General features: G+C 38.1%; 1 protein-coding gene across 4 annotated transcripts in view; it reads right to left on the bottom strand.

Moving 5' to 3' along the window:
- The window catches only part of AKAP13 (A-kinase anchoring protein 13), a 338,516-nt gene that overhangs the window by 57,446 nt on the left and 264,570 nt on the right, over positions 1–16,500 (bottom strand). For 3 of the 4 annotated variants that reach the window (XM_060156077.1, XM_060156080.1, XM_060156086.1), the window contains 4 exons: positions 15,719–15,772; positions 12,429–12,494; positions 10,317–10,509; positions 7,355–7,463 (listed from right to left, as the gene is read on the bottom strand). In XM_060156077.1, the coding sequence (XP_060012060.1) occupies positions 7,355–7,463; positions 10,317–10,509; positions 12,429–12,494; positions 15,719–15,772 (422 nt within the window). Of the gene's footprint in view, positions 1–1,585; positions 1,715–7,354; positions 7,464–10,316; positions 10,510–12,428; positions 12,495–15,718; positions 15,773–16,500 lie in introns of all 4 variants that reach the window. The other variant, XM_060156069.1, reaches the window with a different exon arrangement.

Here is a 16,500-nt window from a genome sequence, read left to right as displayed (position 1 = left end):
CTTCCTTTTCCCCCTTCCCCATAATTCTCACTGTATTTTTGAGTTTAAGGAACACAGTCTGAGGAATGCTGGATATTTGATTCAAAGGTTTCTTCAAGCTTCTATACTTTTATGATTACATCAGGTTGGACTAACTGAGTAACCACTGCTGATTTACTGAATAACCAGTCATAATTTTACTAGTGGTAGAAGAAATACTACTGGGACCTTAGTTGTTTTTTTTTTGCCGTGCTGACCTATTTCCCAGCATATTACAAATGCTTTGAGATGAAACAGCTTTGAGAATTTCTGAACACTCAAAGTTGCAGACAGATTTTCACAACTTCCCTCCTATGACAACTGGTATAGACTGAATATCTTGTGTGCCTAAACCAAATGCCTTTTAATTGTGAGAAAATATTGAACATATAAGACCTTCATTTGTGCATAAGTCACTTTCCTTTAAGAACAATGCAAAATTGTCACCCTGAGCTTGATATTGCTTAAATATTAATATTTAAATATTAAATAATTATTTAAATATTGCTAAAACTTAGGATCAGCAAGTGGTAGGGAATTAGGATGCTTAATCATATGGATATTGTAATTGCCTGAGACTCATATGAGTTATATGAAATGAAAATAATTTATTATTTAACTTTATATTAGAAGTAGTTTTTCCATTAAAAATAGCAATCCTGGAATCATCTAGAAATCCTGCACAATTGAGAACAGTGATTTTCATGGGGGTGGGGGGACTCATTTCCTCTCCAAACTTACTAAAACTGATACCTTATAAAGTTTTTAAACTAGGTTATTATCAAGTAACAATATAATAATCTGAAACCTACAGTGTAGTAAGAGGATTGAAAAATAAAAGTTCAAAAGGAGAAAAGGTAGGGAAACAAATCTCTAACTTCCACCCAATAATCCATGTGGTTTAATCTCAAAGAAAAGGTATTCTTAAATAAATGGTCTGGGGGAGTTCCCTGGTGGCCGAGTGGTTAGGATTCCAGGCTTTCACTGCCATGGCCGGGTTCAATCCCTGGTTGGGGAACTGAGATCCCACAAGCCGTGCAGCAAGGCCAAGAAAACTCCAAAAACAAACAAAAAACTGACAAAGATTAAAAAAAAAAAAAAAAAGAAATGGTCTGAAAGGTGAGAAGAAAAAAGTTTAACATTAGTTTTTAAGTATCACAAGTGGACATCTAGGTATCTGTCCCATGAGACAAAAAAAGCAAAATAATGAAAATGAAATTTACATGATCAAATGGAAAGTTTTGTGAAATTACTACTCAGCATTACAAAAGGTACAAGGTGGGATGGGAAGCCCTTATGCCTTTGAAGGTATCTCTGTTCTGAGAGGGTGTCTCAGGCCCTGGAATCAGGTCACTAGATCTGTCAGCACTGGCAGTGTAGAGACGACAAAAACTTTGTTGTTTTATCCCAATTAATTTTCAAAGCAAAGCATGAAGACGAATGATTTAGAAATGATGACATGCAAGGGGAGAAAAGTCCCCAAATTTCTTAGTACCAAGCCTACAGCATTTTTAGCACTGGTCAGACACTGGAGAACAGCCATTGGACCCCAAAGTTGCTTACTTACTATGCAACTCTTCCTCCTCACAACTGGAATAAGAAGAGCCAAGAGAAAAGAGAGTTTTAGACTTAAGGAGGAGCGGAGAGATGCTGACGGAGAAGGAGATCCGCCTTGTTGGCTGCATCTGCTGCTGGGCTGAGGAGTGGGTGGACAGAAGATGTTAGAGCACGCAGATCATACCAGAACAGAGTGAAAGGCACCTCAGACCCACGGTGCCGAGAATAATGTCACTGGCCTGGATGATTCCAGGAGAGGCGTCTAGGTGGACAACGTAATGTACTCACATTTTCATCTTTATTTCTGAATATGGCAGAATTCTAAAGCAGCTTAAGAAAACTCATCCAACAAATACGTACTTGTTAGATTATGAAAACATGAAGTATATTACTTTTCACAGTCATCATTTACAGCTGGAGTTTTTTTTCCTTCCAAGTAAGGAAACGCCTGGAGTGTCCCTCAGGATCCCGTACTTGGCTCTCTTCCCCCTCACCCCAAACCCCCTCATTCACTGTCTCCCCTTCGAGTACAATCTGCATGTGATATAGTGGTGACTCCACAACTTTCTATTTTCAAGCCAGGTCTCTCCTTTGAATTCAAGCCTCATTCATCTCACTGCCCACCTGTGGGTGGATATCCCAGAGCTCAAACTGAACAAGTGCATATATCAACTTACCCCCTTCCTCCTGACCTGTTCCTCCTCCTTTATTCCTTCCTTTGGTGAGTGGTACCTAACATCTAACTAATTATCCAGAACACAAACCTGGGTACCATCCTTGAATCCTCTTATCACATCACTCAGTCCTTCTGATTTTGCCTTCTAGAATTCTCTGAACATCAACTTTTCCCCTATTGCCAGTGCTCTACGGCCTGGTTCAGGCCACCATCTACTCTCACCAGAATCCTGCAATAGCCTTCTACTGATCTACCAGCCTCTCCTCCCCAACACTTTCTTCAGTGTGGTCTCTCTGAAGTGTTTGAATCAATTAATTAATCAATTTAATCAACTTAAATCGCTCCATTGCCCTCAGACAAGAAGCCCAAATTCCTCAGTCTAGCTTTCCACATACTAGTTCACCCAGCGAATTCCTAGACTCCTCTTGGTCTCGACTCTGGTATCACTTCTCCCCAGTAAGCCTTCTCTGGTGTCTCCAGTCGGAGGCTCCTAAACACCCAACGTTTCTTTCAGTTGCTGCATTTATCATCTTCTGTTACACTCAACTGTTCTCATGTCCATCAGCTTAAGTGTGGTGAGAAAAGGAACCGTGTCTGGAAGTTCATCCCTCTCCTTCCACTGTCCAGCCTGGTGCCTAGCAAAGAGTAGGTACTCAAATATTTATTGAATAAATAAACAAATTAATAAATGAATTTCCTTTTGTCAGGCTTTCTAGAAGCTCAATAACCTAAATAAAATGAAGGAAAAAGCCCTGTATCTACCCAACACAAAAGCCACTCCACACCCCAGATAAATGCTAAGTGATGACAGACTGCAGGGTGCAGCCACTGCTCGTAACAGAGATCACCTGGCACAAATTCATGTACACTGGATTTTTAGGCAGCGACGGTCGAGTACAAAAGTAAGATACCATTTTAATGTGTGTTCTAAAGTATTTCCTAATGTAAAGTAAAGTTAGGAGATGAAAATGAGTTCTCTTATTACCCCAAATCTAAGAGTATCCCCTTCTTTTGTCACACGATCATGGATCATAAAGAGAAACTTACTTGTATGAATAAGGAGTATCTTCAACATATATGGAAAGAATATGTTCTGTTAACACAGGGATTCAATTTTATAACATATTCAACTTTAATGACTACATATATATTCCAGCCTTGCAATATAATCAAAAAGACCAATATAAAAAGTCTATTTGCCTGACTTAATTTGTTCTGACAAATTTGTCAAATGTTATCTTCTCCAAACAGAACTACCCTAAGAAAATAAATGTATTCCAATAAAGTCTCATCCCACTGTCCAGTTAGAGAGAGAAACTAAGCACAGAAAGTAAAGATAAAATATCCTCATTAGCATCGATGCCTAACTTTCTATACGCCCACCCTGATCTTTGGTCACATGGATCATTTAGCTTTGAAGATCTGGTGCATTTCATATATGTAAATACCACACTTCAAGTTCTTAAGACCCACTTAGCTTTCGTAGTCTAATGCAAGCTATACAATTACAAGCTAGTGTTGCCATCAAAACATGCATAAGGAACTTGGTCAATTCACACACCATGAGTGAAGGTCTGAGAATGATTCCAAGAACAAGTGCCATTTGTGAACACCGTTCTTTGTGATAACAAACCTTGAAAAATGAAGGGCAAAATGAAATCTCATTAAGAAGCCCAGGAGGTTAAATTGTCTAATGGGTATCATTCTCTTTAATATTACCACCACTAATATGCTTAGCAGGGATACAACCAAATAGTTTACTGTTTCTAAGCATCTTCTGGGTGCAAGCAGTGAAAAGTTAAAAAATATAGTCTTGTTAAGGGATTGTCTGCAATAACTGAATTATTCCATATCTGCAAAAATAAAGTTTGTTTTTAAGCTCTACTGAGAAATCATCTGAGTCTCCTGGCAAGCTGTAAGTCTCCACTCAACCCTATGTTGGGAACACATTTCCTGGAGCGGTTCCTCTGAGGGCAGTCCTCCCCGGCATTTTCCCACACGACACACACAGCATCAGTGCTATTCTGATTCCCTAAAAAGATAAGCCGGCAAGATGCCTCTGTCATGTTGCCCCCACCAAGACAGCAAATCGAAGACATGGGCTAGGACAGCTTTCCTGCCCATTACGGTTCCTAAATCAGCTGTCGCCCATCTACTTTCCACCCCAGAGAATGACACAGAAATATTTTAGTTGTCGCCTTTATGTGGTATTGTCCTCTACATCAATGAATTTTTGAAACAGATTCCAGTTTGGGAATAATGCTGAGTTTGTCTGTTTTTCTAATCTGGCCAGTGACCCAATGATGGGATATTCCAGACAACAGCTCGGTGGACACACGTTTTCAGAAATGCTCAAATGGTAACAGCTATGAAAGGTTGTGGGAGAAGCAGCTAATTTCCTTCAAGGTAGAAGCTAGAACACAAGTAATAGCTGGGAAGTAGTGAGATAAGGCTGAGTTTAGGAAGTATTTTGTCCCTAGACAAGCACACTCATAAGACACAGCCACTTAAAGAAAATGAGGGACCACGTTCTAGTTTCTTCATCATTGCTTAGACTCTCGTCAGAGAAAAACGGACCCTGGCACTGCCTGTACAGTGTGAACTCATTCCATAAAGATAACAAATGCTTATCATAAGCCAGGAAACACGCTAATGTGAATTTTAAATAAATTCAACTTAAGCCCTATCATATTATTAGCACTGTTTAATAGTTCAAGGACCCAAGGTCACAAAGCCACTAAGTGTGCTTACAATAAAGCATTAGTTAAAGTATCTTAAGTGTACCACACACTTTAGGCTTTAAAACCACTGGGTAGGTTTTAATTATGATAGTTTCAGCAAGGACGACCATGGCCAAAGATGACTCATGCAGAGTATTTAAGGGATCTGGAATGAAGATTTGTGTCTGCGGCAAGTCGAGAACTACCCAGTTACCCTGAGACTTAAAGGCACAGCATGCAAGATACAAGTTTTAGCCTTCTGTTTAACAGCCAGAATTTTTACATCTGCAAAAAATTTATGTTTCTAGAGCAGAATAAAAAAATACAGTTGGGAAAATTAATTGTATATGGGGAGGACTAAGGAGAAATACTGTCATTAGAGTTGATGAGCCCTCCAATTATAGTATATGCTAACTTAGGGAAGTAAGTGGGGCTGGCTAATCATTCCAATCTGCATGAAATGTACATGACAAATCAGAATGAGGGTACTCTACTTTGATGAAAGGGTTGGACTCTTGCTCCAAGCTCTACTCATGACAGCAGCCAGCTACTGATGTCAGTACCCCTCAGTGAGCTGAGCCACAAGTCCCCAGCAACGAGCTGTGCCAGAGTTCCTGGCGCTAGAGGACAGTGTTTCCTGGGGGTGACCCGCATCATTTAGAGTGCTGGTGAGCAACTGAAAGCACAGTCAAAAACCATCTTGTTTTTTGGAGGAAAAATAATGAAGTGTTTCATGTATGAGGCAAGAGAGTGTGTCACAGAACAATGGAAAAAGCTCTCTCTCCGGGCTACATTCTGTTGGTACTGGGCAGCTGTTGCTGCAGGAGCAGGCCCTTCACCAGGCCACGGGAGGAGGGGGTGCAGAGCTGAAACGCCTCACGGACTGTCTTTGGTTATCAAGTTCTAGTTTTCTGGGTTCAAAGCCACTATAAACTATTTTGTTATAATAATTTTCGTTCTATACCAGCAAAACCACTAACCCAAAGCCAAATCAAAACCAAACCAAACCAAACCAAACCAAGATCCAAACAAAAACAGAAACTGCTATTTCAGTCAAGTTCTGTGAGGTTGTACCTGTTATCTTGGGGAATAAGTCATTATTAGGCACCTTTAGTCCAACAGGCCAGACTGGTATTTGAAGTACTAATCATATGAAAATGAGGACGAAGTTAACAGAATTATCCATTATGCCTTAACTCCACCATGGAAATTAAGAAAATGAGGCCTCTAGTAAGTCAAAAATGGAGACAGAACATCCCATTAATGCAGGGCAGCTACTCCTGTCCTCAACTCTTTTAAGATGAGTTATATATCAGGGGACGCTGAAGAAACACCAGAAATACCAGGAGGGGTTATACCCTTTGCTTCAGCCTCCTGAATATATGATCTTTCAGCAAAGAATGTAACATACCATACTCTCTTTGATGAGAATTTAAATCTTTATATCAAGATCCCACACTGCAACTACTCATGAAAAAGAAATCTATTTTTAAAATAAAACAAAAAAAGTGGGGTTTCCCAAAGAAACCTTTCTGTGGCAAACATCTGGATCCAATTCAAATATGTTTTCGAGCATCTTTAATTTGCAACGCTCTGTGCCTGTGGATGCCCGACGTCTCTACTAACTTTCATAGTCATGGATCCTGAATCTGCATACAGCTCCAGTAATCATTTTTGGCTGTAATCCTTTTGGCATTTACTTAACTGACTAAAAATGTATCTCAGTCTCTCTCTGGCCTTCAAGAGCTTGACATTTTTAAAGAGCTCAGGAAACTAGTACTGGATAAAATGTGGATAATTGTACTGTGGTAATACAAGAAAATATCTTTGAGACACAAGAGCATTATATGTGTAACTTACTTTCGAATGTTTCAGAAAAATCCTTAAGGACAGAGATAAAGACAGGGAGCAAGATGGATAAAACAAGTGTTAAGATAACATTTGGAGGCTCCAGGTGAAGAATATGTGATTAAGTCTTTGTACTGTTTTTGCAACTATTTTAAAAAATAGTTATTTTTAACTAGAAAATAGTTATAAATAGTTAAAATATTTTTATTTATAAATTAAAAAACAGTTATTTTTAACTGGAAATTATCTCAAAATAGAAAGTTTTTAAAAATGTTTGTCAGGTTTAGGCCTAAGAATACAATGAATTTAATGTGTAAAGGAGATTTTTATGTAGTAAAAGGAGGAAGATCCCCAAACTGAACTCTGTGTCACCTTTTTTGTAAATGATGAGCCATTCATTCAGAGGAACAGGCAGGCAAATGCTGTAAGGTAACGGCATAGGGTCTTAAAGTGGGAAAAAAAAAAAAAAGAGAGAGAGAGAGAGGAAAAATGTTTAAAATATAATATATTTAATTTAAAAAAGTAGTATACTCACTGTCCAACCCAGGATGGCTGATGGTCATTAATGAGATGGATTTTGTCAATGGGGAAGAAATGGCTGATGTACAGTAATTAAATCCCTGTTGTTTAGATCTGTGACATGTCTGTGAAGGAAAAAAAGTAAACAGGTTCTGAGTACCTGCTCTCATATTTCTAGATAAGCACCGAATTTTACATTCTGACTCAGCCTAGGGAAATAAGGCAGTACACAAGAGGAATAAGAGCACAGGCTTTGTAGTCAGAAGTCTTCCCCGCCACAAAACAGCTGCTCAACTTCAGAGAAGCTACCTAGCTTTTCTGAGCCTTAGTGTTCTTATCGGCAAAATGGGGATAGTTAGAGTATCCATCCTTTACAGTTGTCTCGTAACCCTCATAATACCTAATGATGTTTCAAACTTCGTAAGTGCATAATAAAACATCTATTGAATGCATAATCAGATAAAAATAATTTCACTGGAAATACCAAAACTACATATAGTTCTTGCTCTTTGAAAATCTAAATATCACTTACAGATATAGTAGGATACCAGTAATATCATTCTTATTTTAAAGAGTTGGAAACAGAGATACAAGTAGAACGTGTTTTAAGATCACAAGCAAAGTTGCCTGTGCATCTGGACAGAAGCCTAAATCATTTTCACTTCCTCTTCTAAGATTACACTGCTTCTACATGAACATGAGGGTGACTGGAATTTGACAACTGAACTCCCTCAGTAAATTCACAGCCACTTCAAGGCCATGTAATCCAACCCACTGCAGAAGTTCCTGCAACAAAACCCATGACAGTCAACTAGTGTTTATTAGTATGCTTCCAGTGATGATGGGATCCCTCTCCTTTTGCTTTGAGAGAGGCCATTCTAATTGGCAACTAACTTTAATTACCATAAATCTCTTCCCTTCATAGGAGGCTGAAATCTGTGCATGTCGAAAGGGAAGCAATGAAAATCCGTTACCAGGGTGAACTCAATTGCGCCAAAGACTTCTGATTATTTAGAGTTTGTTCCATGGGTAACCATGGAGTCTGAGGCAAACAGCTGCTATGTTTTGAATACAACTGTGAGGTCTGAAAAATGACATCAGTGAAAGGCAGAGATCTTCAACAGGAAGTTGGCTGCAGGCAACTTGTGCACATCAGTGATACCAGCAGCTCAAATATCCACTCTGAGGTTACACACAAGATGGAAAACTATGGGTGGGCAGAGCCCCTGGGAGACTAAGCACACAAGGTGCTACACTGTCAACAACTTCAGCTAGGCAGACTCAATCAGAAAGGCCATTAGAAAGACATCACTTACTATAAAACAGGGTCACAGCTAAAATTCCTAGGAATGTCAGTTCAGGAAAGGTTATTACATAAACAATAGTAAGAAAATTAAAATGTTCTCATTTCCTCATTAAAAGTCATCTACTTCAAAGACATGGAAAAAAACAGTGGGACTAACAGTCTGGAATTCTGAGTTTAATACTGTTCAGCTAATAGCCAGTTACAAGGCTTAGGCAAGTCACTTAAATGGGCTTGAAGTTCTCACACACCAAAGCTTGAGCAGAATAGGAAGGGATATATTGGCCCTAAGTCTATGATTCTGTTCGCAAGCACACAATTTTTGGTATTTTATGTGGTCCTAACAAATGACTTCCAAAGGATTCTATACATGTAAAATGCAACTTTTTCACTTGTCAGACTTTCCACTTGTCAGAGATGCTCTCGGTAGTCACCAAATTACAGTTTCCTATTTTTTTCCTCCCTCTTCCTGTTACCATTAGGCTAAATAAATCTAAACCATTTACTTCAATGAATATATTCTCTGTATTCTTGTTACTTTTCTATAAAGTATCAGGCCAAGAAGCCACGGGTGGGGGCCAAAAGGAGGTAAAATTCCTTTAGGCCTTCAATTGCATTTTCCTTAGGCCTAAATTCTCTTAGGCCTTCACATGAGCATAAGCGATACATTCATTTCTAAGGTAATCCTCTAGTGCCAAATTTATATTTGGTCATATCATTGCTATGTAGCAGGATGTAATAAAAAATTAAATTTCTACACAAAACCTCAGTCACTGATTCAAAGAACAGGTTAAGGTTTTTGTTTGTTTAATTTGTAATGTTTCCTTACGTTTCTATCTAAAATGCCAGTCACCTATTCAGAGACAGGCGTTTAACTTTTTTGTTTGTTTAATTAGACATGTTTCATTTGAATGTGTATCCCGGAATCCTCTCAGAAGTTAATCCAAAGTCTCCTCGGCCGAAGAGGAGGAAAAAGGACTCAGTGGGGTAGGATGCTAGAAAAGCATACGATTCAAATTCTCAACTCAAAAACTCCCTGATGGTAAGTGATAAAGAGAAGATGAGAACTAAGAAAAAGTCGCTTGGTCTGGTGGAAAAGCAAGCCCAGGACCTTCAAGACAGGAATTTCAAGAGCGTGATAGTGGTGGACATTAGGTGGGGAGAAAGAGAAGGCAGGGAGTGCAGACGCTGTCTCAAGTAGCTTGGCAGTGACAGGAAGCAGAGAGAATACTTAGTTGTTGCCTAGACAATGCGATGAGACAAAGAATTTTTCTTCCCCAGGAAGGAGAAACTTAGGATATGTTTTTGAGAATTGGGAAATTTAACAATGGTAAGTAATACACTTCAAGACTCATTGTACTACTGGCGTGGTAAAAGAAGTTCTCAGACAAGAAGAAAAACTCAATTTAATATCCTGGATACTCTCCTAATTTCAAAATGTTTGCTTTGCTGGAATATTTAAATCTATGCAGATTAATGGCATTCTCTAATTAGTATTAAGTGCTAAAAAACTGCTGTGTGCTACACTGAGAATATTATATAGCGGGTAAGTAATCATAGCTCCTAGCCTTATATTAACATAAATCTTGCCTTCTTTGTTCCTAATATGAGGACATATTAGGGAAATAAAACTAATTTTTTCCAAATTAGCAACATATACCCATTTCAGCCTTACCTGCTGATCAAACATCCTATGTTCTCTCTGGCCTGATTCCAGATCCTCTTCTGAAAGTGACACCAACAAGTCACCCCTTTCCTCACCACTAAAAGGGTGTCTGAGCTCTTTGGTGTTCGAAGAGTTTACTTCCAGAGATGAGGATGACTTGTTTCCAATACCAGCTCCTCCTGTCAAGCCTTCTAGACTGAAACTGAACACAGAACCAAGAGTTAATTCATTCTATTTCTGAGTTTCAGAAAGGAAGGAGGATACAAAATCCCTTTAGCTGTATCTCCCCTGCTCATAACTATTTCTATGTCACCCAGCAAAACCATCTGCAAGGGCATGGCCATGAGCGCCACCTACCATTCTCCACAAATATCCTGGTATGCTGAGAAACACACTGCACTTAAGATTTTTTTTAAAAAAACCTCATTCAACTTACTCAAATGCTGAACCACTTAAGGTCATTTTCTCAGACATTTTTCAATATACCATATGGACAGGCCACATTAGCTTATTGATCTTTTATTCATGTGTGTTTTTTTCCCTTGATCTGATGTGATCAATCTTTGCCAGAATCTGAACTCTGCAAATGCCAAAGAATGAAATGGCACAGAGAAAATATGAGCATAAGTAACTTCCAGAAGGCAAAGAGGGAGACCTAGACTTGCCCTTGCATCCATCAAGTGGACCTTTATAACTTTACATTCAACTATAGTCTAGTTGACCTTTATAACTTCACAGGTATGCATCCACCCCCAGAAATCCCACATTACGTAGGAGCATTAATATCTGTGCACACCTGCCCGGACAACAACTGCTTTGACAGGTTTCCTGAGAATTGTTAGCTGCAGACAGGCACATGTGACATCTTAAAGTGCAAAAGCTGAAAAGCTACTGCATCTAAAAGAGGTTTAATTCCCCCCCCCCCTTAATACTGACAAAGGGGAAAAAAGCAAACTTAAGTTTTGGTATCTAAAATGGGATCCCTGGAATAGACTATGTGGTTTGTGGAATGAAAAGCATTTTTATGTAAGCAGGAGGCTATAGAGAGAGGTTGGCCATCTATCATCCTTGGGGTTGCTAGCCAGAATAATTCACATCCGGTTACAACTGGATCTCAGAATACAGCTGTAGCAGACCATGTCCTCAGTTACAAGCATCTGGAATTGTATTTGAAGGTATACTGAAGCTATTTAGTTATCTCTGCTCAAAGTTAATTGCTACAAAAAATTTATGTATGCCAGTCCAGAAGGGTTTCTATTCGCTCTTTTTCGCCATGAATTACTTATTATGAACTGAAACCGTATGCCTCTATTTTCTTGAGTGAGTAAATTAAACAATGGACTTTGTTTTTCTTATTTCAATATGACAATAGAAATCATGACTAACTACACATAAATGTCTCTGTAAAACTCATTTTCAATAGCAGGGATAAGAAGACAGACTAAGTGAAGAAATTTAGTTTTCTATTATGAATTATTTGTAAAGACTGGGAAAGCCAGATCTATGCTTACCACAAAATTTAAACCTGAAAATGTTTTAGTAATTAAATCTGGCTGCTTAGTTGAGAGAAGAATATGCAATGATGAGGAATCTGTGAGCCTGGAATCTAAACAGATTGGTTGGTGGTCTTTTGTCACTTTGTTACACAGCAACAACTAACACAACATTGCAAAGCAATTGTACTCCAATAAAGATGTTAAAAAAATAAAGAGATTGGTGGATTTGGAAGTGTAAAAAGATGAGTGCATCTTATTAGCTGCCTTATTTCTGTTATTTTTTTCCTCAGGATGTAGGAATTCCTAGGATCTGGGAATTAGGACAGATCAAAACAAACAGAAAAGTGATTTATCATACCACCGAGACAATTCTGTGCAGAAAACACCAAATCTATAGCCACTTGAGCCAAAAAGGATGCATCAGGGTATACCATCTAACTCCTAGGCTGTACCCCTTCAACTGGATCAGTGGTGCCCACAGCAGAGGCAGCAGAACACTGTGCTCACAGCCAAAGCAGGCTGCCATATGCATTCTAGCCACACAGAAGCCAGCTCCAAGCCAAAAGCTCAAGTGCCGTATTTTAGGATTCCCCCTTTGGTGGCTGGACACACAACAATACCATACCTTCTGTAATTAAAGTCAGCACTCAGGGCAGCAGAGTATTGCACACCAGAAGGACACCAGCTCATACTGGGGATGACATCAAAGGAAGAAACAGAAATGGAAGAAGAGGAAACAGGCATGGGATTATTGGGTTTAAAAAGAAAGGGCATGGTTAGAGACAAACGGATTTATCTGATTATCAAAAAATTAGGAATGTAACATTGACTTAGAACTTAGAAAATGGCTGGAACAAAAAACATAGAAACTTAAAATTGTTCTACTGACGTCCATCTACATAATGTGTTGGAAATGACTACGCGAATTCTTTACAGGATAACAAGTCCAATCTTGGAAAACCAAGAATTCCTCCTAGAGGACACTGAACAGAGAATCCACCCTACGTGTGGCTGCTTCTTTGTTCCAACCTCCACCACTGGGGACAATCTCTCTATACATGCCACCACTCCTACAACTCCCTTACCACAGTGTCTCTAATCCTTAACTGTAAGGAACGATGACAAACTGCACTAGGGTAGGCTCACTGAGTCATCAGTTTTTTTCATGTCTCCACTAAGGATCCATCTAAGCCAGACAATTTATATCTTTCATAACGATATCCAGTCAACACTCAGATTCACCTTCAAACCCTATGCACTAGGCTTGTATGCTAAAGATAAAGCATAGAACAACGATCCTGTTTCCTTGTATTTTTTTAATGATAACGAAGGGATTTCTTTCCTTAAAAAAGAAAAGGAATTTTATAGTACTGGGTGAGCAATGTGTCTCTTAATTTTAGGTTTGTATCCACTTTCCCACAAGATTTTAAAAAATCCACTTGATCATCTATTTCCTTGACTATCTCAGCACTGATATTTATTCTCAAGCAGCAAGAACAGAAAATCTGGGGTTGGAAATGCTAAGTAAACATAACCAGCCAAAAAATAACCAATTCAAAACATGAGATACTCTGTGAAAGGAGCTGCATCCATAGGAGAGGATTTCTGATTAACAAAAGCTATCATTTAAAAAATAACACTGCTACTACTTTGGCCTTAAGGTCCTCAGTGACATGCTTTGGTTTTAAGAAGGGGGATAACAGTAAAACCAATCAGCTTCCTGAAGCTTCAAATGGGAAGACCTACAGACACCAAAAAAACTCTACCTTGTCTTGAACACAGCTGATAACTCTGTTTTGTTGATAAGTGGGAGGTTTTTGACAGACGAAAAAAGACAAGGAAAATGGTGGGAGAATAAATATGAGCTACCTCTATGGATCCTCTAAAAGTAAATCTTTAAAATAATATCATTAAAAATAATTTAAATGGTAAAACATTTTAAATCAGATTAAATTAATAGTACAAAGCTCACAAGTGCAAAAGCAGATAGTGAAAATACACACCTGAGACATGTCTCTACTAGTCTGCTAAGCAAGACCAGACTGACTTATAATTTACTTGTGTGAGGGAAGCAGGACTTGATATAGTTTGCAGATACACATGAGATTCAGAAGTCCATTCTTTGAAAATTAATTTTGTATCTCTAAACTGTTAATAAAAGGTATATTATGCCTAAATAGCCAATTTATTAAAAACAGAATGTAGAAAAAATTAGTAACTGAATATATTTTGCCAATTTATCATTCATGAAAAATAAAATAATGTCTTTCTTCCTATAGATTTAAACTTCCCTTTACTCTCAGAAAACGACAATGATGTGAGAGACTGGGATGAAATTTAGGATGAAGAGAATGAAGAACAACAGGGAGACAGAAACCATGTCCGAAAAGCTTTTCTAAGGATTCAGGAAGGAAGCTGCAGATGGTCCTACAGTAGCAGAAAATTCCTTTCACAACTAAGAGTATTTTTGAGAGCATCATAATTTCCTCAATTCCTCAACTGGGGGGAGGTAACAATTCATGGTTCTTTAGCTTTGAGATTTAGTAGTTCCAGATTTAAAAAACAAGAACAAAAACAAGTATCCCGCTCCCCCCACCTTTTAATACTTGTTGGAACGCTTCAATTTTAGTAGCTAAGGCTTAATACAAAATTTAAAATTATAACCCATGTTCTTCCTACAGAAATATGACTAGGGATGAAACCGTCACTGGAGCTGCTGTGATGGCTGTATCTACATGCTAACCTGGACTGTATCCAGCAACCTGTCATCTTCCAGTGTCATCCAGTGCATGATTTTAATAAGTCCATACTGAAGAGTTTAAAAGAAAGTCAGACAAATATATCTCTAAAGGTTTTAGATACTTCTACTGAAAAAGGCATTTAACCACTTGTTCCCCTGGAGAAAAACTTAACCAGGTTCATGATTATCTAAGATTCATGAGAACATTTGTATTTGAGCTCAACTCTGTGCCTAAAATCTGGAATGAAAGGAAACACCTACTTGAAAAAGATGAAGCGGGAAAGAAAGACTGTTATTTGCCTGCTTCCCAACAAACAGCTTCAGCTAATAGTTAAAAATACCTTTACAAGTATCTCCTAATATGAGACACTAACAGTAATCAAACCATCGTTTTTAGACTTCTAAATTTTTTTCCAAACGAGGGAAGAAAAAGTCACAAATGACTTCTGTACAGTAAATATAAAACAAAACTCAGCATTTGAACAATTTAAAGCAAATCAGCACTTTCTGGCTAGAAATGACTTTTCAGCTTATAAATCACTATAATTTTTAGCTTCAAAATTTTATGTGACAAAAAATAATTAAGGAATTGAAAGACTGAGAGGGCCCCTGAGAAATCAGCTGATGCCTCTTACTTGCTTTAAGGAATGACCACATCAGCAGTGGAATGGAGAGCGCCAGGTGGCCTAGGAAGACAGGCTTTCATCACATTATTAAAGAACATGTTAAAAATATTTTAGGGTCTGTACATGAGCACACTCATGTTTCTGGTTCTTTCCCTTTTTTTGGAAAGAAAGAAAAAGTACTCCCCAGGGTCCATTACATAGGCACAACAGACACTTCTTTGAATTCTCCTGGATAAAGTTGGGGAGACCCTATTATCAAAATGATCTGAACACCAAAAAGCACAAGATGGAAAAAATATTTTTTAAATTGTTTTTCAAAAAATAAAAGTAGAATAGGAAAAAACTTCAAATTCGAGAAACCATTTCATATGGAATGGACATTAGCAATTAATAAGTACCTGTATTTTATTTGTCTGAAGCAGACATGACATTACTTAAAAATAGACTGTTTAATCATAGATGAAGCAGAATGAGATGCCTGTTAGTATAAGCTCAAAGGCAAACAGTTAGTCCAACAAGTTAGTGACATCAAGTTAGTGAACTCTGTACCTTCTCCTATGAATGGGAGGTCTCCTGACAACATCCCCAAGAACTCGCATTGAACTGAAAATGAATGGTGGAAGAGGTCAGTGTCGAGTTGAAATAAAGTGGATACAAACGCATGAAACATACAGACATCACACCGGGAAGAGACACAATGGCCAAAGAGAAATAGTTCAGGGAGTAAGGGAATGAAAGAATGTGGAATCAGGAAAACATCATGACCAAAAAGGCCTGATAATTTCTGAGAAGGGCTACTTTGCTCCCTCCTTGCTCTAAGGAGTTAATCAGGTGACCAAGAATGAGGTTTATTAAATTATAAAAGTAAAAGGATTTTTAAAAAAGGCCATTCAAAACTTTAAAAGGGTTTTCTTAAGACTCTACAATTCAGGTTACACTATATGCAGATAACACTATAAGAATTAGTCAAACTAATTAAAGTGAACCCTAACTCTCATTCCATTATCTCCAGAGGTATTGGCACAGTGGTGCTAAGCAATCCTTAATGATAAACTCCAACAGGAGGTTCCGTGGTATCACATAGGTTGAAAATATAAACAATTTAGGTGATATGGTTCTAATCTTAGCTCAGTCCTAAAATCATGTAATCTTGGGCAAAATCATTTAATCTGAGCTTCAATTTCCTCATTGGAGCTACATGACCCATGAAGTCACATCTAGCTCGGAAATCAAAGTCATGGCAAAGGGATCCATAGTGGTTTATAAAGGAAAAAAGATTATATATAAAATAAATCCTCATTTCTTAATGTTGTCATCATCTAAGACAAGTA

The sequence above is a fragment of the Lagenorhynchus albirostris genome, chromosome 1, assembly GCF_949774975.1.
Source record: "Lagenorhynchus albirostris chromosome 1, mLagAlb1.1, whole genome shotgun sequence".
NCBI classification, from domain to species: Eukaryota; Metazoa; Chordata; class Mammalia; order Artiodactyla; family Delphinidae; genus Lagenorhynchus; species Lagenorhynchus albirostris.
Note: the sequence above shows the minus strand (reverse complement) of the source record. Positions and strands in the feature narration are given on the sequence as shown.